Genomic DNA, 23,749 nt, shown 5'->3' with positions numbered 1-23,749 from the left:
AACAAAAATTATTATAATTGTTATTAACATGTGAATATTTGATTGGTTGTGTAACAAAGTATCTCAAACAGAAGGTGTATACTAGGGCAGCCCCAAACATGTGTATTTCCTGATGATGAAGATGATGATGACGTGCATTTCCCTCGTTCTTCCATAGCTCTGATTGTAACAAGTATTATTTACAGTGACAGACGAATTCATCTTCACAAGGAAGAATGGGGAACAAAATCGCCCGTACGACCCAAGCATCGGCGACCGAGTACTACCTTCACGACCTGCCGTCATCGTATAATCTCGTTCTGAAAGAAGTTCTTGGCCGTGGCCGTTTCCTTAAGTCGATTCAGTGTAAGCACGATGAAGGACTTGTCCTCGTTAAGGTATACTTCAAAAGAGGCGATTCAATCGATCTACGTGAGTACGAGCGTCGACTTGCTCAAATTCGTGAGATCTTCCGTGGTCTCGATCATCCTCATTGCTGGCCTTTTCAGGTCAATTTCTTATTTTTATGCTAGAATTTTGAAAATACGAGTTGCTTCTGTTTGTTTGATGATCAAATTCGGGGAAAATTAAAGAGATTAAGTCTCAATTTTGAAAGAATTGGTTGAGTTAGTATTTGATCTGTAGTATTTTGTGAAAAGTTGATTTTAAATACTATTGTAGTTTTGGCTAGAATCTAGATAAAACGAGTTGCTTCTGTTTGTTTGATGATCAAATTCGGAGAAAATCATAGAGATTAAGTCTCAATTTTGAAAGAATTGGTTGAGTTAGTATTTGATCTGTAGCATTTTGTGAATTATAACTTTCAGTTAATTTTAAATACTATTGTAGTTTTGGCTAGAATCTAGAAAAACGAGTTGCTTCTGTTTGTTTGATGATCAAATTCGGAGAAAATCAAAGAGATTAAGTCTCAGTTTCGAAAGAATTGGTTGAGTTAGTATTTGATCTGTAGCATTTTGTGAATCGTAACTTTCAGTTAATTTTAAATACTATTGTAGTTGTGGCTAGAATTTAGAAAATACGAGTTGCTTCTGTTTGTTTGATGATCAAATTCGGAGAAAATCATAGAGATTAAGTCTCAATTTCGAAAGAATTGGTTGAGTTAGTATTTGATCTGTAGTATTTTGTGAATCATAACTTTCAGTTAATTTTAAATACTATTGTAGTTGTGGCTAGAATCTAGAAAAAACGAGTTGCTTCTGTTTGTTTGATGATTAATTTTGGAGAAAATCATAGAGACTAAGTCTCAATTTCGAAAGAATTGGTTGAGTTAGTATTTGATCTGTAGTATTTTGTGAATCATAACTTTCAGTTAATTTTAAATACTATTGTAGTTGTGGCTAGAATCTAGAAAAAACGAGTTGCTTCTGTTTGTTTGATGATTAAATTCGGAGAAAATTAAAGAGATTAGGGTTGAATCAGTATTCAACCAATTGTCAATTAACAATCTGTAGCATTACTGAATGGACTAGGATCATAGGTAACTTCATTTGTTATGAAGTTTTTAAATATTATTGCAGTTTTGGCTAGAAACAGACAAGGCAGCTTATCTTCTTAGACAATATTTCTTCAACAATCTTCATGATCGGCTGGGTACTAGGCCTTTCCTCAGTGTTGTAGAAAAGAAATGGTTGGCTTTTCAGGTGATATTACGTCTCTCAGTTTCTACACATCATGTAGCATTTTGGGCAAGTTGAGTTGGTTGGGATTGACATTTCTTTCCTTCTCATGCAGTTACTTTATGCAGTTAAACAATGTCATGAAAAGGGAGTTTGTCATGGTAAGTGCTATGACAAAACTAATTAATTTTTCTTTCTAAGTAAATCATTCTTTAAGTGGATTTGCATGATTTTCAGGTGATATTAAGTGCGAAAATGTTCTTGTTACGTCATGGAATTGGTTATACCTTGCTGATTTTGCATCGTTCAAACCCACGTACATTCCTTACGATGATCCATCGGATTTTTCATTTTTCTTTGACACTGGAGGAAGAAGGCGTTGTTATCTCGCACCTGAGGTTTGAGCATAACTTTACTATTTCCATCTTCAGTTTGAAGAATCAAGTTCTCATAACCTTGAAGGAGTATATATCTTCTTGATGTGTTTGAGTATTTTATTTCAAGCATATAAAATCAGAGTTCTTCTTGATAGAGATACACAGCTACTGTTTTTTTAGGTGGAAACTTATCATTTCTTTTTGTTTGGCCTCAGAGATTTTATGAGCATGGAAATGAGATTCATGTCCCACAAGAATCACCTCTAATTCCCTCCATGGACATTTTTGCTGTGGGGTAAGTATTAGAACTGAGATTGTTCTCTTTTACATAGGAATTGATGTGTTTCAGATTTTATGAATATATGCTTATGATCAGTGTCTTAGAATGAAGTGAAACAGATCATTCTCATTTCTATCTGTGCCTGGTTGGTATTTGTTATCTTAAGAAATTTGTAATTTGCTGTAATCAAGGTCAAGCATAGCTGCTTAGCTCTTATCCATTAGAAGTAATAACTCTTTTTAACTCTACCATTTGTTTCCTTTTCTCCGTATACTCGTGCTTCCGTAATTGTTACTTGGCTTCACCCACATTGTAAATTGATATTTCAATGCAGTTCTTTGTATTAATGATTTGCAAGTTAATTTGTAATTTTTGTTGAAATTATTCAAAAAATAGCTTACTTCACTTGAATAGATTTTGCAGAGATCATTTTCACACAATAAATAAATAAGAACTTAGATAGGCGAACTATTTTATTTTAAAAAGCAAACTTAGATAAGGTAGTTTTATCAGTGAACTTAGATGTGCTAGTTTTAGGATGAGTTATTATATATTCATAATTATTATGCATAACTGATGTTTTTATATTTGGCTTTCTTAGCTGTGTCATTGCTGAACTATTTCTGGAGGGTCAACCACTTTTTGAATTATCTCAACTTCTGGCCTACCGGAGAGGGCAATATGATCCTAGCCAACATCTTGAGAAGGTACTCTCTCATGCGGACTGACATCTCTTTTATGTATACACAAGTATTCCCTGCTATAACTGTTGCAGGTTACTGTTTTCATTTGTTTCCTAATTACATTTGTATCTTGAGTGTTCTCTGCTTCATTGGATTGCCTGTAAAACACTATAATGTTGATTGTCTAATGTTGTGGACATTATAGATTCCAGATGCTGCCATCCGAAAAATGATCCTTCACATGATACAGCTGGACCCAGAATTACGGCTTTCAGCTGAAGAATACCTTCAGAGCTACACAAGTGTTGTATTTCCGAACTATTTTTCACCGTTTCTGCATAACTTCTTTGCCCACTTGAATCCATTTGACAGCGACAAAAGGGTAAAAGACTGTAGTTTTCTCATTTGTGATTGACCACCTTGACCGATTAAACATTCATTTTTTTTCCTGGTTAGGTATTTGCATGTCAGACAATTTTTCCGGAAATTCACAGACAAATGATGGGTAATCAATTGAACAACGAAAGTGTTGGTCTGATAACACCTTCAACCACCAATGTTGGCCACTTATCACAGCAGATGAATACTAATCAAACCTCGGTTTCAGGAAGAGAACCAGTAATGAAAAGCTCTTCTTCTCATGGTCGGCTTGAACTTCTCAGCGACATCAACAATTTAGCCAGGGATGTAAAAACAACCAAGCTAGATTCTGTTAAGAATGTGGCTATTAAGAGCATGCCAGCTTCTCATAAGGGAGAACAATGTGATATCCAGTCCCCAGACGAACTCCTTCAATCCATGTCTAGCGTGTTTAAAAGAAATCATCATCCTTTTGTGAAAAAGATCACACTGGATGAGTTAAATGTATTTACGTCAGATAATGAGTATCAATCAGATAACTTTGGAGTACCTTTCTCTCCATTACCTGATGATAAAGTGAGCTGTGAAGGTATGGTCTTAATTGCGACACTGCTGTGTTCCTGCATACGCAATGTCAAGTTCTCTTATTTGAGGAGGGTAGCCGTACTTTTATTGAAGGCTTGTGCATTATATATAGATGACGAAGATAGATTGCAGCGTGTTATTCCATATGTAGTTGCTATGTTGTCTGATCTATCATCAATTGTGCGTTGTGCTGCTTTGGAAACACTATGTGACATATTGCCTTTAGTTCGAGACTTTCCACCTAGTGATGCTAAAATATTTCCAGAGTATATTCTTCCAATGCTTTCCATGGTTCCTGATGATCTAGAGGAAAGTGTGAGGATCTGTTATGCCAGCAGTATATCTAAACTAGCATTAACTTCTTATGGGTTTTTAATTCATTCAATTAGCTTGAGTGAGGCTGGTGTTCTCACTGAATTAAACCCACCTAATAAATTAGCTTCTTCTGTTACGGAAGATAAACTGCAGAAATTAAATGCCACTGGACAGCTTGCACAATTAAGAAAGTCAATAGCTGAGGTCATTCAGGAACTTGTAATGGGTCCAAAGCAAACACCAAATATCAGAAGAGCACTCTTACAAGATATTGGCAACCTTTGTTGGTTTTTTGGCCAGAAACAGAGCAATGATGTTTTGCTGCCTATACTCCCTGCTTTTCTTAACGATAGAGATGAGCAGCTAAGAGCCATGTTTTACCAGCAAATTGTCTATGTTTGCTTCTTTGTCGGACAAAGAAGTGTAGAGGAATATCTTTTACCCTACATTGAGCAGGCTTTAAGTGATACTTCAGAACCTGTCATTGTGAATGCCTTGGATTGCTTAGCAATGTTATGCAAGAATGGTTTTTTGCGGAAGAGGATACTTCTTGAAATGATTGAGCTTGTTTTTCCATTACTATGTTTTCCCAGTCAATGTGTAAGGAAGTCAGCAGTTACTTATATTGCAGCTATTAGTGATAGTTTAGGTCCAGTTGATTCTTACGTTTTCCTTGTTCCTCGTATACATCCTTTCCTCCGTAGGCAACCATCTTCTTTAGCTTCAGAAACGGCCCTTCTGTCATGTCTAAGGCATCCTGTTACTAGGCAAGTGTTCTATGAAGTGTTAGAAAATGATAGTAGAGCATCATCAGACATGTTAGAGAGACAAAGGAAGATTTGGTACAAGTCCACATCACAGTTCAAACAGTGGGAGACTGTAGATTTACCGAAAAGAGAATCTGAAGACTTGGATCCAATGATGAGCTGGTCTGACAAGCCTTTTGGTAGTTCTAAGGAGTTGTTCAACCTTTCTGAACACAGTGAGGGTGATGCTAAGATGAGTATGATGAAAAGCTTTGCGCCAAATTCTACTGTGGCGACTGAGAGTCGTGACTATCTTTTCCAGGAAAAAACTCAGTTATCTAGCTCCATATCTCCACAGGCAAACGGTGTCAGTAGCTTGTTTTATGATAAGCCATCACACGGCATACCTTTGTATTGTTTCAAAGAGGATAAGCGAGCTGTTGAAAAACCTTCTGCAGCTTCTGAGTCATCCTTACAACTGAATGATCTACGGTTTAGTTCTTTATCCACCCCTTGGTTGGATACAGTGAATAACTCACTAAGCTTAGCTAGTTCAGTTCCAGCACCTAAACTCGTATCTGGTTCATTCAGCATTATGGGTGGTGGATCAAAACAGTTTCACAGGGTGGTTCATGAAGCAGACGGTCGAGACAACGATCAAATCGCTTATATCAACAGTAAATTTCAAGACAATTCGGAAGATATCTCTTCACCAACCGAGAATATCGGTTTACCATCCTTTCCTCGTTCATCTTCGATTCCAGATTCAGGTTGGAGGCCAAGAGGGGTGCTGGTGGCACACCTTCAAGAACATCGTTCTGCTGTCAATGACATTGCAGTTTCTTCTGACCAGAGCTTTTTCGTGAGTGCTTCTGATGACTCCACTGTTAAGGTATGGGATTCGAGAAAGTTGGAGAAGGACATTTCGTTTAGATCAAGACTGACCTATTCACTTGAAGGAAGTCGCGCACTGTGTGTTACTATGCTTCAGAGCTCTGCACAAGTGTTTGTTGGGGCTTGTGATGGAACGATACATATGTTCTCAGTCGATTATATCTCTAGAGGACTTGGGAGTGTAGTTGAGAAATATACGGGCATTGCTGACGTAAAAAAGAGGAGTGTCGGTGAAGGTGCCATACTCAGTCTTCTGAGTTACCTTTCCGATGATGAGGGCAAGCAGATGATTATGTACAGCACACAAAATTGTGGGATTCATATCTGGGATGTTAGATCAAATTCAACAGCGTGGAATTCAAAGGTGAAGCCTGAGGAGGGCTATGTCTCTTCTTTGGCAACAGGGCCATGTGGCAATTGGTTTGTTTCAGGATCTTCTAGGGGTGTGCTTACTCTTTGGGATCTGAGATTCTGCATACCTGTTCACTCTTGGCAGTATTCTAATCCATGTCCTATTGAGAAAATCTGTCTTTTCCTTCCACCTGCAAATGCAGCTATGTCTACTGCTTCAAGGCCTCTTGTTTATGTTGCTGCTGGTTCTAATGAAATTTCACTCTGGAATGCTGAAAATGGGAGCTGCCATCAGGTCTCGCCCAATTCTTTCCTTTTAATGTCTCCAAATTCGTTAAATTCCTTAATATATAAATAATGTTTGATAGATGCACTGCTACTTCTTTTGCCTGAAAAAAACATAGCCCATATAATGGACATGATTTAGGCCTTGTGTGATCAAGCCTCAAGGATATGTCCAAATGACCTTGTTTGGTGTAAGTTATTGCAAAACAGGTTACTTGGGTGAAAAGACATTAGGAATATAAATATATAATAGTAAAAAATATTTTGGTTTACAATTTGAATGATGTGATTGATGAGGAGATGTTGATTTGAGACTCAAATAACCTACATCAAACAAGGCCTTAGGTTTATTTTGCATGTAGACCCGTCTTTTTTGTTTCTAGCACGGAAAGAACAACATGCTTAAGGCAGTTACCCTGAAGACTAAGCATTAACTATTTCTAGGTGAGTTGAAAATTTTTGTGGGAATGTGATATATAAAAGATGTCCTTAGGAAATATCCATGAACAATAACCCAACACCAAAACTCTATAATCTTTGTTTAACACTTTTAGAGCTTTGTTTGGTTTAGGTATTTTATTTAAATAAACTGATTTTTTAGAGAAAAGAAAACCTTGTTTGGTGAAAAATGTATTATTTGACGTTATTTGGGTTGAATGACTAATAAATATCCTCTTGATTGATGAAGTGATTGAGATGGGATATTCAAATAACCCTTCAACAAATATTATTATTATTATTATATACTTCTTTGTTGGGGGATATAAATTCCTGCCTTTGATGGTCTGTTTTAGGTTCTGAGGATGGCGAGTTATGAAAATGAGGGTGACTCATGTGAGAAACCTTGGGCCTTAAGCAGACCGTCTTCAAACAAAGGAAACCTGAAAGCAGATCTTAGACGGAATTTGAACCCAAAATATAGAGTTGACGAGCTCAATGAACACCCCCATCGTCTTCCTGGAATACGATCGTTGCTCCCATTGCCTGGCGGAGATATATTAACTGGCAGTACAGACTTGAAAATCCGGCGTTGGGACCATTGCAGGCACTCTTCTCTTTCACTCTATTGTATTCTATTACCATTTGCACAAATCAACTAAAACTTTGTTCTTCCTATTGCAGTCCCGATCGAAGTTACTGTGTCTGTGGGCCGTCGATAAAGGGTGTTGGAAATGATGATTTTTACGAGACAAAATCTAGCTGTGGAATGCAGATAGTACAGGTATATATATATAATACTAATGAGTAATATATATATTTTTTGGTTTAAGGGAATTGAATTAGGATTGGATTTGATAATAGGAAACGAAAAGGCGGCCACTAGCAACGAAACTAACGGCGAAGACAGTTCTTTCAGCTGCTGCGGTTGATTCAGCAGGTTGTCATCATGACTCGATCTTGTCTTTGGCTTCGGTGAAGCTGAACCAGAGACTTTTGATATCGAGCAGTAGAGACGGGGCTATAAAGGTTTGGAAGTAAATATATATATATATATATATGTTATACCACTGATTTATGAACATTTTGTGTACATATTTAGATCTCTTCTAAAAGGATTTGTTTTTCTTATTGAGATTATGATGATACCTCAGAAACATATCATTTATTTGGTAACAATTGTGTTCTTATTTAGATTAATGAAAAATGTATATAGTTCAAAACATACCTTCTATTTGGTTCTATTTTGGAATATATTATATTTTGATCAAGTGGATGTATCAAATATTTAATTATTTAGATTGGTACATTATTCATATATTTTGAGTGTTTAAATGAAAGTGGGAGTGGTAGGTCATGATAATTTTTTAAATAATAATAATAAATGACCACGTTTGGATATATTTGGAGCTGGCTTCTCAAAAAAAAAATATTTTTGTTTTGAAATTATTTATATTGGTATATTAATTTATATGAAATAATGTTATGAAATTTATTATAATTATGTATATATTAATATAACTAGATAGTGCAATTATTTGAGTAAATTTTATATACTTTTATTTAATTTTTTTAAATTTAATCTTAATTAAATAATTATTTCATTTACTTACACATCAATTAAATCATACAATTTATTCACTAAAAAAAATTTATAAAATTATTTTATCATTATATATTAATACCCTTTAAATATATTTATCAAAAACAAACTATAATCTCAAAATCAACTCCCCAATCAACATTGTTTTAAATAAATCAGAATTATATCAAAATCAACCCTCAATCAACCTTGTTTAAATAAATCAATCAGAATTGATTTAATTTAAATACTTAAAACAAGACAGCATAAAAAACAGAAACCACCCAAAAATACTGTTTTTATTCATAATAAACTATTAATAATCAACATACACAAACAAGTGATTCACAAATCAAACAAAATTAATATTATTTTTAACAAATCAAATAAATAAAAAAAAGTAATATATTTTATTAGCATGACCAAAAAGTGCAACATCTGTAAACAAAAGAAATCTGTCAACAATTCCACTCCTGTGATCTTTCTCTCTCTCTCTCCATGATTGTCAGTGGATCGATCACCCGTGACCTCTAATAACATGTCATAATCCTCTTCCCGCCACCTAACCCTACTTTAGTTTCTTCATTAATTATAAATTCCAGATTCTCAATAATCAATCTCACTCTCTACAATCATGTTCATGTTCATCATGTTCATGTCAAAATTCTACATTCTTGCTTTTCTTCTTCTTCTTCTCTTAAATGCAAATCATGTATTCTCCCATACAAAAGGCATTAGACCCAAGAGATTTGATCAGTTCTTGACGCCAAACACAACACAAGTTGAATTATCAGAGACCCAATTCATGAAATGGGTTGAATTTGTTGGAACACTCAAGCATTCACTCTTTAAACCCTCTAAAAACAAAGTCTTTCCTTCTTTTAGTCTCACCGTCGACAAGAATCCGGCCACCGGAGACTTTACATCAATTCAAGATGCTATTGATTCTCTCCCTACTGTTAATCTTATCAGAGTTGTCATTAAAGTCCATGCAGGAGTTTATAAGTATATTACAGAATCTTTTGGTTTCTGTCTTTTATCTGTTAACTTTATCTGCATGTTGTTTGTTCTGTTTCATTTACTTTTTCTTGTCTTTGTTTTTGTTTAGGGAGAAGGTAATTATTCCTGCAATGAAATCATTTATATCAATTGAAGGAGATGGAGCTGATAAAACCATTGTTGAATGGGGAGATACAGCTCAAACAATTGGTCCTAATGGGAAACCTTTAGGGACTTTTGGATCAGCCACTTTTGCTATCAATTCTCCTTTTTTCATAGCTAGAAACATCACATTCAAGGTGGGTTTTTGTTCATTCATTGATTCATTGATTGATTGGTTCATTTAATTACAATTGTTGATTGTGGTGTAGAACCCAACTCCGGTGCCGGAGCCGGGGGCAATAGGGAAGCAGGCGGTGGCGTTGAGAATATCAGGGGATAATGCAGCTTTTTATGGGTGTAAGTTTTTGGGTGCTCAAGATACACTTTATGATCAACTTGGAAGGCATTATTACAAAGATTGCTATATTGAGGGCTCTGTTGATTTCATCTTTGGCAATGGCCTTGCTCTTTTTGAGGTTAATTTCCTTCAATCTCTATCATTATATTCATTATAAGGGTAATATGGTCATTTAACCAAAATATCAAACAATACTTGGAGTTTGTTTGATCTTGGTGGGTTTTTTTAGGTTTTTGGATAAATTTACTTAAAAAAAAAAAAAGTAGTTTTTTAAAGTTGAATGACAATTATATTAATAATTATAGATAAAGATGAGAGGGAAAGATATTAAATAAAGGATATTTTGGTAATTAAATTGATAGAAGGAGTGATGAGATAATGAACTGAAAAAAGAAAAATTATTAAATTTTATGTAAAAATAAAAAAATAAAAAAAACAATATCAAACAAAGGTTTTACCCAAGAATAAGGTAAAAAAAGTTAAAAGGGTTGATATGGTCATTTAACCAACATATCAAACAATCCTAAGCTTGTTTGATCTTGGTGATTTTTTGGGGGGTTTTATATGGTTTAGTATAAACTTATTTTTTAAATAAAAAAATAGTTTTTTAAGGTTTGATGACTATTATATCATTTTGGCATAAAAAGATAAATAAAATATTAAATAAAAGATTTTAGTATTTAGATGAATAAGACAAGTGATATGATAGATGAATTAAAAGAGGGAAATATTGAATTTTGAGTCAAATTTAAAGAAAAAAAATATCAAATAAGCTTTAAGGGTTTTACCCAAGAATAAGGTAAAAAAAAAGTTAAAAGAGTTTGAAGAATAATCTTTAATATTCCATTTATATATATATAAATTGATATGAATTAAGTTAGTCTAATTTTGAGCATGAAGACACTATGATGTAAGGAAGGAATCTTATCCCCTATCTATAAATAAATTATTGCATTAGGTTATCCCCTTTTATAATATCTCTATTTTATTCTCCCTTCATTTTGATGCCCACTTTAAAAGAAATTAAGTCAACTTCGTCGACTAAATGAGAATGTTTATAAAAAAAAATGTAGGAGTGTCACGTTCATGCGATAGCCCAAAGAATGGGGGCAGTGACGGCACAAGGGAGAAGTAACATGCTTGAGGACACGGGTTTCTCATTCGTCAATTGTAAGGTAACCGGTTCGGGCGCCCTTTATCTAGGGAGAGCATGGGGGCCTTTCTCTAGAGTTGTCTTCGCCAATACTTATATGGACGATATAATCATTCCGAAAGGATGGTTTAATTGGGGCGATCCTACACGCGAAATGTAAGTCAATTCTTAACCATCCCAATTGTTATTTAAAAAAACATGCCAAAATGCATCACTGAATTTATCATAGTGGTGTGGAAGGTTTCTTGTCCCATATTTGTTCAAATTTTAAATAAGATTCAATTATGTTATAAATTTTGTATCTATTATTAATTTCAAATAATTTGTGGGGCCTGTGGTTATTAAAAAAATGCAGGACTGTGTTTTATGGGCAGTACAAGTGTACAGGACCCGGGGCAAGGTTTGCAGGTAGGGTTTCATGGTCAAGAGAACTCACTGATGAAGAAGCTCAGCCGTTCATCTCTTTAGGTTTCATCGACGGCTCTGAATGGGTCAAATCTTAATTTCTTGTTTGTATATACTCAGACTCAAATTAATACTGATCCATTATTCCTTCTCTACCAATATATCTTAATCAAACAAGTCTTATTTATGGTTTCTAATATTTAGGATGCCAATAGATTTGATTAGTTTTTTTTTTATAATTTTAATAAAAATCTTTGTTTGATAAAAAATTTATCAAGAGTATTAGAAAATTTAAAATTAAAATTCAATTATTAAATTTTATGTATTAAATAAGTTAAATAATAAAATTGATATACAATTTAAAATTAATATTTGAAACAAATTTAAAAATTAATATTTGAATTAAGACTATTATACTTTTATATATTAGTTAATAAATATAATATATTGAATTATATAATTTAATATATTAAATATTAAATTATTAATTTATGAACTAGTATAATATATATATATATATTAATTATATAGTGAATAAGAGAATAATAAGATATTATTATATATATATATATATTTTTTTTAATTATGTTCGAATTTAATCTAGTAATATTAAAAATTTAATAAAATATGTTAAAAGAAAAAAAAAAGATTTATTGAGGTAAATTATGATGTATTTTTAAGAAAAATAATTAAAAGTCTAATACAATTTATACATACATGTACTTTTATTAAATTTACTGGGATAAAGTTGCCTTTTGATAGATGTGTTTTTAATAATAATGTGTTTAGCTTTTTTTTCTTTTTTTAAAATAAGCTATATATTTTAATTCTTTTTTTAACATGTCTTTATTTAAGTAGGTAAAAATAAATATTATACTTATATTAAATAAGTCATCAATATATTAAATTATGTAATACTTAAAATACTCTGATGTTATTTTATTTGAAAAATTATACTAAAAAAGATGAAATAATAAATAAATACAAAGAATGTCATACAAAAAAAACAATTAAATATCAAATGGAGTTAGTGAAAAGGTACTTTAATTACTTTAAACTCAAATTCAACACACAACAATAGACAATAGCAATAGAAAGTAAAAACATGTAATTTAAAATTTTACATGCTTATGAGAGATTCTTCATATTCGACTTAGTCATTGATAATGAGTTAATTAAAATGGACTAGTAATAAATATACAATTCCACCATTTTTCTAGTCACATGCAACCCTTTTAATCTTCTTCCTATTTTTTTCTACCAAATTTGGTAACTTTTCAATTTTCACCACTTCGACCTCGAATTGATTACTTCTTGGGCCTGCGAACACGACCTCTCCATTTTAAGCCCGCTCAAACTTCCTCTCGATTCCATCATATCACCCAACGAAACCCTCCTATTGGGCCCAAACTCGGGCCTCTGCTTCGGGGCGCTCCTAGACCTAAACTTCGCCTTTGAAGAACGCGTGTTCGACATGTAATTTGGAAACACATTTAGTTTCTCGAAAACAATCTCCTCCCCGCAAACACTCTTTGCTCCCACTTTAGGCCCATCAAATTGGCCCAACTTAGGAGTGCTTTGGGCTGACGATGATCGACACTCTTCCCACATTGGGCCTGAATCAGCTTCATAAAGATCTTGATATTGGTAATGGGCTTCTGACCCATAGAAAGGTGGAAGTGGAGAAGAGAGTGCTTTCGACGATGATCGATCGCTTCGTCGGGCTTTTGGCTTATTGGGCCTGGGCCTACCGTTATCCATTTCAACAATCTTTGGGCACTCATCGATTGATTGTAAACTGGTCTCATACGAGGCAGAGAGTCTTCTACTATGAACTTTAGAAATATCACCAAATCTTTCCTAAAACACAAATTTATAAATCAAGCTTAGGTATTGTTATTTAGGTTTATTTCAAATAACCAAAATTTATTTATCTAAAAAAAATCATTATATATTTATATTTGAAAATTATCTACACCAAAGAAGATTATTTAAAAATAACATATGACCTTGCTAGGATTAATGAAGTTATTTGACATTAATCTCAAATTATCTATCATTCCAATCATTATCAAAATAACTTTTATTTGTTTCAATAAAAAAAAAATGATCATAACCCATTTGAAAACACTCTAGAGGATCTATAGGTAAGTTTAAACACTAAAAAATCAATAAATTCAATTAGAAACACATTGTTTTTCTCAATAGTTTATACATATGTTGATTTACATAAAAATTAATAAATATATTTGACTTTTTTTATTCAAACTCTAAACAAGTTTTAAAAAGTATTTTCAATCAAGCACCCTAAATTTAAACTAGAAATGTTTTTTTTTTGTGTTATCAAATAAATAACCCTGTTTTCATTACTAAGTTTATTTAAATAGGACTTGTTTGATATTACATTTTTTTGAAATTTTAAGCAAAACCCAATATTTTCTTCTTTTCACTTCATCTATTCCTCACTCTCTTTTTATTTATTCAAAAATACCCTTTATTTAATATCTTTTATCCAAAAAAACAAGATCAAACTTGCTCTATGGTTAGCCAAAAAACCAAACAAGGCCTTAACCCAAAAGAATAGTAAAAACAAAAAGAAAAGAGAGAGGGGAGGAAGAACCGTAGATTTCCGGGGAGGTGGGAATTCAAGATGGTGGTCGGCGCCGGCGCCGGCGAGAGATTTCCGGGCACGAAACCTAGCCTGAGCTCTAAACAATGATTCAATGCTATGTAAAGTTGCATTTGCTTGTTTCCTCACCAAATAACCTCTAACAATAGCTTGTAACTTCACTAATCCCTTCAATGCTCTCAATGCTTTTCTAGCCTTTTTTTTCCACCATAAATCACCAAAAACAAAACCCTAAATTATATTTACTTCAATAAAAAAAACATATAAAATGAGAAAAAACTAACCAAATATCCCCTGAAAAATGATTGAATCTTGATAGCAGCATTCATTCTCTCAAATCCAGCAGCTGTAATTCCTCCTCTACCCCTACTTGTTAACCTAACAACTGCCACAGCCGCATGGGCGGCTGCCACGGCGGCGTCAGCCGCCGCCGCAGTAGCTGCGGCCACCGCAATAGCATGCTTGCTCTGTTCTGTCTCAAGATACAAAGATCTGATCATCCAATCAGCCGGATTCTTGATTTTCCGGTCACCGGAAAATGAACAATCTTTTTGGTTTCTGTCTTTTTTTAAGCCGAATAGACCTTTCAACCACCTAATTGCTTTACCCATTTGGTTGTTTTAGAGAGTAGTGAAGATTTTGAAGAAGGAAGGTCTGAGAATAGGATTAAAAAGGGGTAGTGTAAATGTGTAATTACAATTCAATGGTTTATTTTTCAGATTGCTAAAAAGGTTGACATGAAAAGGGACGTTGAAAAATGGTTACAGAAAGACAGAGTTACCTTAATACAGAACAGTACAGATCGAGGAGGAAGAAAAAAGATCCGATTAGGGAGGAAGGGAAGAAGATCTTACAGAGGTTAAAATAGGAGTGTGAAAATTGGAAATTACAAAAAATAATGGATTTTGGGTAGAGAAAACTAATAAAAATGAAAATTAAACAAGTTCTAAGGGGACCCATTTTGAAAAAATCAAAACTTGATTGTTAATAAAGGTATGTTCTTTAGTCTATGATTTCAAAAAAGTCTTGATCATGCATTTAAAAGGTTTAAATACTTAATTAAGAAAGGAAATTAATGTTGAAAATTTAAACCATTTGTTTGACTTCTTGATTTTGTTTAATGGTAATCAGTGTTCTTGTTTGTTTTAATTAAATTGTTAAACTCAAAAAAATATATTAAAATTTCACATGGAATGAAATTATGATCCAAAAAGGTTAGTCATTATGGGTTATATGTGTTTTACTAGTTTTTTTTTTGAGTTGATATTTACCAAGAAGATTTTGAATAATTTAATATAATTAATGTCATAATTTGAATTAAATAATTTTTTATGGGTTTTACTATTACATTATTATCTTGGTAATTTAATGAATTAATAGATGTGTTTTATTTATAAAAATAAATTATTACATAAGCAAACTGAATTTATCAATAATATATGCCTGAGTTTTAATATCAAATTAAAATTTGCAATACTTTAAAATACAAATTATGGAAAAAGCAGCATAAAAGAAGAGAAAGCTGCCAATTAAACAAATAAAGAAGGAAAATGTTAAAAAATAAAGAGTCTTTTAGGAAGTTTGAAAAAGTAAAATTATATTAAAATAAACCCATAAGAAATATCAATTAACCAAATTTAAAACATATACTCATTATAGTGGAAGATCATTGTATTATTATTATTATTAGCACAATAATAGTACAGTCAATGATGTCAGAGTTCAATAATAATCATTTAATTTAATGTTTAAATTTGATGAAAAGAGGGAAGAGGGGGGACCAAATTCAAACATCAAGAGCCCACTTTTAAACTAATTCAAAATAATAAACAAATAACAATTATGGTTCATATTCAAATATATTGGAATATTTAGATTTTTATATTGATTCAATTTGAACTAAAAAAATTGATAAAAAAATAAATATAAAATTTTGAAATAAATAAATATTTATTAAGATTGAATATAGCATCTTTTCAAATAATCAAATCCATTCAATTTCGAAATATATTAATTAAAAAATATATATCAATATGAATTTTATGATTTTATTTAACAAAAAATTTAATTAGTTTTTTTAATATGTCATATACTAAAAATAACAAACCTACTTAACTCGGATTTGATTATAAAATTTGATTTTCGTTAGAGATATTAAGGTAAATAATTATTGTTTAGGATTCTCCTAGTTTTTGTAAGATAATAATTTTATTTAAAAAAAAGGTAAATATAAAGAGTATTATGTTTGGAATTCATTAGCTTTTAAACTTATAATTAGAGTTTGATTTTGGAATGATTAAATCAATGATTAATTGTTGAGATTTGATTTCTCACTTTCATATAAGATGTGCGTGTGTGTAGATAAAAGAGAAAAAGTGCTTGAAATTTGCAATTCTCTAATGAGGAGAAGAAAAAAAGCATCCTTTATGGAAAGCCCTATTTTACCTTTCTAGAGCAACGTGAAATTGTTCATGAAGAAAAGTGCCTCTATGTTTCTTTTGAGAGAATTATGGTTCTTTCCATTGGTTAATTTCGAATCTCGATTACAACAATAAAATGTTAAATTTTATGTTTATTTCGATTGGTTAATTTTAAATCTTAGTTTACAACAACAAAATGTTATTTTTTACTAACAATCTATGCATGGTCCTTATTCTCGTCGTCGTCGTCAAGCCTTTGATACTATATATTAAACGCATCATATTCTTCATCATTACATTGACACGACCGATGGACATTCTCTTGTATTGATGTTTAGAGAAATAAAATTGTAAGGAGTTTAATGATAATCAACAATTAATTTAAATCACTTTTTAGTTCCAATTTGGATATACAAATCTAAAGCGAAAATCTAATAGTTAACTTTTGTTTAAAGAATAAACTCTAATTTTATACTCAACAATAATAAACTATCTATTTTTTTCAATTTTGTTGGAATATCTCCCTCCTACTTTTATCTATATTCTTCTTACTCTTATCTATATTTAGTTATATTTGCTAAAATCATTAGATGTTTTTTTTATTTTTTTCTTGAACACTGAGTTATGCTTCTCTTTTGGAGTGTGATTAATCCCGCGAAATAATAATATAGCACACAAACACACTTAACTAATTAACCAGACGTGCAAAACTTGTTGCATGACAAACTCGAACCCAATATTTAGGGAGACCGAGAATATCCACCTCTTGCTCCCTAAACTTATATTTTTTAATGAATTGAGATTAGGGCTTTTACAGTTTTTAACTCATGTTATTTTTAAATTAATTTGTTTAATTTAGATTATTGAAAAATTAGTATATTTGAAATGGTTTGATTAATGATTTTAATAATGAGTTTGATAATGAGATTATTATGAATATTATTGGTAAATAAATTATTTGAAATTAATCTTCAAAAACCAAAACCATGAATAAGGCCATGTTTAAAATTACAACTAAATCATAGCTTTATTCATATGATAATATTATTATATAATTTCTTTCTCAATTTTTTATATCCTCATTTACATCTGAAGTTTTTTTTATGAGCAACTTTAATTTGAATTTTTATTTTTTAAGATATTTTAATTGAAAATAATTTTATATAACAAATAATTAAAACCAAAACTTACTTTTAATTTCACATAGTTTAAAAGATTATTTATTTAAAATTATAATTAAATTATTGGTTTATTAATGATACTACTATTATGTAATATTTTTTTTCCTTTTATGATATTCTCATATACATCTTTTAAGATTTTTTTTTGTTTTGTTTTATAATTAATTCTATTACTAATCAAAATAATTTATAAAAATATTTAATTTGAGTCTCTAATTAATTATATCTCTTAATTTCTTAATCAAAATACTAAAATAATTTAATTATTTTAAAAAATATATTATATTATTATAAATTAATATCATTTAAATATTTTTTACCAAAAATAAACTGTCAACGCAATAAACTAAAGTTTATTTAAAATAACTTTAACCAACAAGTTCTTAATTTTAGTTTGTAAAACTATTTTAATTAAAAATAATTAAAACCACAGCTTATTTTGATTTATCATTTAATTTTAATAATTTAAATTACAGATTATTTCATATTAATAACTTTATTTTTAAAATAAATAAAACAAAATGACTAGGCTATGAGGCCCTATGACCTACTTGGCTCATCAGAAGTACATGGAACTTTGACTGCCTTTTCAGTTTTTAAAAACTCATCGTTAACTTTAAATTTACATTTTTTATATAAAAAAAAGAACAAAAGAAATGTTAATATTACCATAACGGTCCTCATTTTAATTCAGTTTTTTTAATAAAAATATAAGAAATTTAAATATCCATACCCCCACATATTATTATTATTTGGAACTTATAATTTATGTTTTTAAATATAATTATAATTAATCACAATTTAATTACTTCCCATTAATCACATTAATTAATTTATTAATTAAAATATTATTTATTTTAAAAAATAATTATTTTATAATTATAAATTAATACCTATTTTTTTTTCCAAAAAATATAAATATCAATTTTAAAATCACAGTCAATAAATATTTTTTAAAATAAATTAGAGCTTATTTAAATAAACCCCAACCAAATAAGTTCAATAAAGTTGTTCTAATTCAAATTTTGATTTTAAGTTTTAAATCTTAATTTTGATTTCACTAAAAAAGTATTCATTTAAAGTTTGAGATGTTTTTGTGAATCTTGATTTTAAATAATAATAATAATAATAATTTAACTCCATGTTATAGACACAATTTTAGGAAAATATAAATTTCTAGAAAGAATTTTGTTCCAATAATTATTTTTTTTTGCATGACATACCCCAAAACTGGTCTCCATTTTCAATCTGTAACCAAGAAAGGACTATATTTGACCAAAAATAAATAAGGACATGACCAATTTTAATTGGTCAAGAAAATAACATGCGTCACTTTGGTAATATTTTTAAACATACAAGTAATATCTCACTAAAAACTAAAAACATTATAGTAATTTAATTAAATAAAAACTCAAATAATTCAATATCAAGCTATTGAGCCGTTTAATTGAGAATTATTACAATTTAGTGGATCAGGCCTAAATGATTTAAATAGTTATTTGAAAAATAATAATTAGTGATAATTTTGAAAAAGAGTAAAATTTTATTTTTATAAAATAATTTAAAAATATTAATATATAATAATAAAATAAATAATATTTTAATATTTTTTTTAAATAAATTAAGTGATATAATAAAAGATAAAATAATAAAAAATAATTTTTAAATTTAATTAAATACCTTAATAAGTTATAGTGTACTATTATTATTACTATTTAAATTTTAAAAAATATAATGAAGATACAAATATTATAGTTTCCGTACATTTTTACATGATTGCTAAGAGAATAAAATATCAACAATTAAAGAAATTGATTGTGACTTATTTAGTATTTTTGGTGTCTTCTTCTCTCTAATAATGATTATGAACCATTTCAAACAATTTAAAATTTGTAAATTTAAAAAGTGAACTTGAAATATGAATTTTAAATACAAATACTTTTTGTAAACCTAAAATTTGAACACTAAAATTTGAACAATTGAAATTATTTTATTTGAAATCTTAGATTAATTTAAACAAATATTAATATTCAGTTGAGTTATTCTCATTTTAAATACAAGTACCATTTACTCTTGTAATTTTTATTTCAATAAATAAAACTAATTTGCTTGCTGATTTGTGATCAATATGTTCTCATTTCGTGTAATTTATAATTGACTCATTTTTTTTTCATCCTTTCTATCTATCATCAAACACTCAATGAAGCCAAGCTAATTTAAAGCTGGTTTGATTTAATGATTTATCGTTTTTTAAATTTATTTTAAAAACATTTGTTAATAAAATTTCTTTGTTATTTATTTCCTTTTATTTATGTATTCAAGCACCCCTATCAAGTCCATTTAAAAGGCTTTTTTATCAAAGGTTTTATGATTTTAAAAAAAAATTTATCTAAGAAAACCTTGTTTTATAAAATATGGGTTATTTGAGATTTTTTTAAAAATAATATAAAATTAAATATTATTTAAATAACTTAAATTAAATATTTTTAGTTTTTTCTAAAATATAAATAGACTTATTAAAATAACCAAACTTGGGTATAAATCTTGGTATTATAATAGTATCAAACAATGTAAGTGGGAAAGAGAGGAAATTTCGTAACATGTGATAATATGACAATGAATATAAAATAAAATAAAAAGATTGGTATTTTGATTATGGATAAATGTGTAATATATTATTTTAATTATTTGTGGGTAGCTAGAGCCTATATATCATAGCCCTAGAGGTCAGCTGGATGCGACTGCACCTTAATTGTAGGGTTGGAAGAACCCAAGATCTATCCTTTTTTCACATTTCTAGACTGAAACATCCTACAAAACAAAAGTACCTACTAGCTAGACTTATAATGAGTGCTTATTCCTACAAATATCAATTAACAAATAAAGTTTTTTATTTATTTATTTAAATAATTGTAAGAGGTTGATTATTAATGTTGGAGCATTATATATCATAGTTTATTTAAAAAATGACTAGAAACGATAATTTTGAAGTTTTTTAAGAATAAATATATATTATTTTAATATTTTGTTATATAATTAAGTCATTTGATTAATTAGAGAGGAGATGAAGTGATGTTTAATTATGTTTGAATAAAATGAGTAAAATATTTTAATTAATAAAATAAATAATTTAATAGTAAAAATTGTAATTTTTATTTTATACAATGTTTAGTAAAATGTTTTAAAAGAAAACAAGAAAAAACTCACATCAAATAAGTTTAAAAGAGTTTAATACAGGTTATTTGGGAGAGAGTTGTATTGAGTTTTAAAATAAATATATTAATTTTAAAACCTAAATTATTTAGGTTTGTAATTGGACTAATATAAATTATATACATGTTTGGATATTCAAAGTTAAAGTATAAATATTTTAAATAACAAATTATTTTCAAAAGATAAAAATTGGCTCCTTTAACTAGTTTCCCTCAGGGTATGTAAATATGTTACATATTTATTTTGGTTAAGACTTGAGAGGGTTAGTGGTTCGGTTTAATCAGTATATTGATCAAAATATACATTAAAATTGTTGACGTCGGTTAATAATTTTCAAATCGTCAATTTATCGATTTGAACAATTAGTAAATCAATTGATTGTGAATTTTGTTAAAATAGATTATAAATATATATCAATAACAATCCACACATATATTTATTTATATTAACAAATATAATATTAAAAATAAATTTTAATAACATAATTCATGAATCACTAACATAATTTTCAAAACATTAAAAACACAAATACATTATATTAGGAATTGTTTTCTTAAACATCATATTAAAAATTTGAAATTAAATTTGTCTATTAATATTTTTATCTACTTATGTTCACAATATTCTTTTATTACTATTATTTTAAATATGTGTTATGACCTAATATTTATAATTCATTAATGATCATTATCAGTTTAAGGTTTTATTTTTGTTCCGGATTTATTTAAATATTTGACCGATTCGACGGTTTGGACAGTTTCAGTGACGCCGAACCAACAAACTGAACCGTTGGGATCAATTTAGTAAAAAAGAAACCTTAATTAATTCGATTTGACCGATTTAGTTTGTTTATATTCAGTTTAATTTAAACGGTTGGTTCAGTTTACTTATCTTATTAATTTTTATTTTGATGATATTGCATTTTCAGTTAAAATTATTTAATTTTATTTAAACTTTTTATTTAAATAAATTATTTTTCAAGTCTCTAACAAATAAATTAATAAATTAAAATAGTCCTAACTTTTAATACAATAACATTTTATATTTTAAATTTATAAAATATTTTATTATTTAACCTAAATAACTCATAATTATTTCAAAATAATATGTTAGTCACACAACAATCTTTACGACCTTAAAATTTTGATATATATATATATATATACTCAGATTACTCTATACTTAAAATTTTGATATATATATATATATATATATATATATATATATATATATATATATATATATATATATATATATATATACTCAGATTTCTCGATACTTAGTTTGCTTACTGTATAGGTTATGTCTAGTCTTGTACAACTTATTAAATACATTAGACTCTCAATTATTAGAAATCCATTGTACGATTACTTAAGTATTTAAAAAATACTCGTGATTATTGTCTACACTACACGAGACATTCTACTGTTATCGAAGGGTACACTAATGCTAATTGGATTTCAGATATAAAAGACTCTAAGTCAACAAGTGGATATGTATTTACACTTGGAGGTACAACTATATCTTGGAAATCTTCCAAAAAAAACTGTTATTTCTAGATCTACGATGGAATCTGAATTTATAGCTCTTAACAAGTGTGGTGAAGAAGATGAATGACTATGTCTATTATTAGAAGATATTCTAATGTGGTCTAAGCTCGTACCATCATTTTCTGTTCATTGTGATAGTCTCTGCGATCGGACGAACTAAGAGTCATATGTATAATGGTAAGTTTAGACATATACGTCGTACACATAATACCATTAGACAATTACTCTCGATTGGAATTATCTCAATTGATTACTGTAAACATGAAAATTTGACTTACCCTAATTTTTCAATAATATTATTATTTTTAATAATATTTTAATTTTTTATATTCAAAATAACTTAAAGAAGGAATTAAATCCTAATCAAGGGTTAACTATTATGATAATTAAATTCTATTTCTTCAAAATTCTAAAATTAATTTGAGGATAAAATATTATATTTATTTTACCCAAATTAGACCAAAGAAGAGGTTAAAAATATTTAATTTTTATTTAATCATGAATTATGTTTAATTCATGACTTAAACCAATTAAATTAAATACTCCAAAATTCCCAAAAATATCAAAAATAAATAAATTATGATTCCAAAAATATTTTTGTGAAATTTTTGGTGAAAATATGAATTAAAAGGAATTAAAAATCGATTTTAATAAACCTTTTAAATAAAAATAAAATCGGATAATCCCGTGTAGCCAGATTTTTGTCAAAACATTGCAGCAGGATTCTAAACCATCATATGAGCACCAAGATCTCATCCAACATTCCAGACGCTCCCACACAGTCCGTTACAACGAATTAAGCGTGCGCCTGCCACACCAGATTTACTAACAGGATTGTTAGCCCCGTTAGTCTAATCGCTAACGGATCCAACAAACCCCCGTGTTCCGTCACTTGAAATGACGTGTCGTTTCAGCCTTCTTATTTGCTAAAATCGCGACCTCGCAGGAAACACAACCTCACTTGTGTGTTTTTTCCAGAAGGGAGAACTTCGTCATTTCTCAACCTTATCCACTATTTTCTTCGTCTACCATAGCCCTAGACTTAGGTTGTACACCTTGCGCTAAAACAGGCTGCCACGAATGGATAAGAAATTAGGGATAAGAATAGAGAAGGGAAATTCGACTTCAATTACCCCTGACCGCCTTAGAGGCAGTATAAATACTCCTCATTGCTCTGTAGACTAAATTATCAAAGAATCATCGGAGAACAACTACGAATTACACACT

The 23,749-nt window shown here is 29.5% G+C and overlaps 3 protein-coding genes across 3 annotated transcripts; 2 read left to right on the top strand and 1 right to left on the bottom strand.

Moving 5' to 3' along the window:
* The first annotated feature begins 115 nt into the window (after nucleotides 1-115).
* On the top strand, nucleotides 116-8,197 carry LOC124942013 (serine/threonine-protein kinase VPS15). Its single transcript, XM_047482419.1, has 11 exons — nucleotides 116-488; nucleotides 1,518-1,640; nucleotides 1,732-1,777; nucleotides 1,854-2,014; nucleotides 2,209-2,288; nucleotides 2,875-2,980; nucleotides 3,162-3,338; nucleotides 3,413-6,502; nucleotides 7,287-7,537; nucleotides 7,615-7,714; nucleotides 7,795-8,197. The coding sequence occupies exons 1-11, from the start codon at nucleotides 216-218 to the stop codon at nucleotides 7,969-7,971; spliced, it is 4,584 nt and encodes a 1,527-aa protein (XP_047338375.1). The 5' UTR covers nucleotides 116-215; the 3' UTR covers nucleotides 7,972-8,197.
* Nucleotides 8,198-9,167: 970 nt separating this feature from the next.
* LOC124942687 (probable pectinesterase 53) lies at nucleotides 9,168-11,657 on the top strand. Its single transcript, XM_047483233.1, has 5 exons — nucleotides 9,168-9,517; nucleotides 9,621-9,810; nucleotides 9,883-10,089; nucleotides 11,045-11,280; nucleotides 11,480-11,657. Exons 1-5 carry the CDS (start codon nucleotides 9,168-9,170, stop codon nucleotides 11,625-11,627), a joined length of 1,131 nt encoding a protein of 376 aa, XP_047339189.1. The 3' UTR covers nucleotides 11,628-11,657.
* An 865-nt stretch (nucleotides 11,658-12,522) lies between these two features.
* LOC124942691 (protein IQ-domain 26-like) lies at nucleotides 12,523-15,017 on the bottom strand. The gene is made up of 3 exons (XM_047483237.1): nucleotides 14,443-15,017; nucleotides 14,150-14,353; nucleotides 12,523-13,389 (listed from the first exon to the last, which is right to left on the bottom strand). Exons 1-3 carry the CDS (start codon nucleotides 14,767-14,769, stop codon nucleotides 12,814-12,816), a joined length of 1,107 nt encoding a protein of 368 aa, XP_047339193.1. The 5' UTR covers nucleotides 14,770-15,017; the 3' UTR covers nucleotides 12,523-12,813.
* Between the last annotated feature and the right edge of the window lie 8,732 nt (nucleotides 15,018-23,749).

The sequence above is a fragment of the Impatiens glandulifera genome, chromosome 6, assembly GCF_907164915.1.
Source record: "Impatiens glandulifera chromosome 6, dImpGla2.1, whole genome shotgun sequence".
NCBI lineage: Eukaryota > Viridiplantae > Streptophyta > Magnoliopsida > Ericales > Balsaminaceae > Impatiens > Impatiens glandulifera.
This window is presented reverse-complemented; position numbering and strand designations above follow the sequence as displayed.

What these genes read in the sequence shown, in the direction of transcription:
- LOC124942013 (XM_047482419.1), top strand. Translation starts at nt 216, where the DNA reads ATGGGGAACAAAATCGCCCGTACGACCCAAGCATCGGCGACCGAGTAC. An exon ending in GTTGTTATCTCGCACCTGAG is followed by an intron (nt 2,015 to 2,208) that starts GTTTGAGCATAA and finishes GTTTGGCCTCAG; the next exon opens with AGATTTTATGAGCATGGAAA. An exon ending in AAAATGGGAGCTGCCATCAG is followed by an intron (nt 6,503 to 7,286) that starts GTCTCGCCCAAT and finishes GGTCTGTTTTAG; the next exon opens with GTTCTGAGGATGGCGAGTTA.
- LOC124942687 (XM_047483233.1), top strand. Translation starts at nt 9,168, where the DNA reads ATGTCAAAATTCTACATTCTTGCTTTTCTTCTTCTTCTTCTCTTAAAT. An exon ending in CTAGAAACATCACATTCAAG is followed by an intron (nt 9,811 to 9,882) that starts GTGGGTTTTTGT and finishes ATTGTGGTGTAG; the next exon opens with AACCCAACTCCGGTGCCGGA. An exon ending in ATGGCCTTGCTCTTTTTGAG is followed by an intron (nt 10,090 to 11,044) that starts GTTAATTTCCTT and finishes AAAAAAATGTAG; the next exon opens with GAGTGTCACGTTCATGCGAT.
- LOC124942691 (XM_047483237.1), bottom strand. Translation starts at nt 14,769, where the DNA reads ATGGGTAAAGCAATTAGGTGGTTGAAAGGTCTATTCGGCTTAAAAAAA. An exon ending in CATTTTTCAGGGGATATTTG is followed by an intron (nt 14,354 to 14,442) that starts GTTAGTTTTTTC and finishes TGGAAAAAAAAG; the next exon opens with GCTAGAAAAGCATTGAGAGC. An exon ending in CACCTCCCCGGAAATCTACG is followed by an intron (nt 13,390 to 14,149) that starts GTTCTTCCTCCC and finishes TTTGTGTTTTAG; the next exon opens with GAAAGATTTGGTGATATTTC.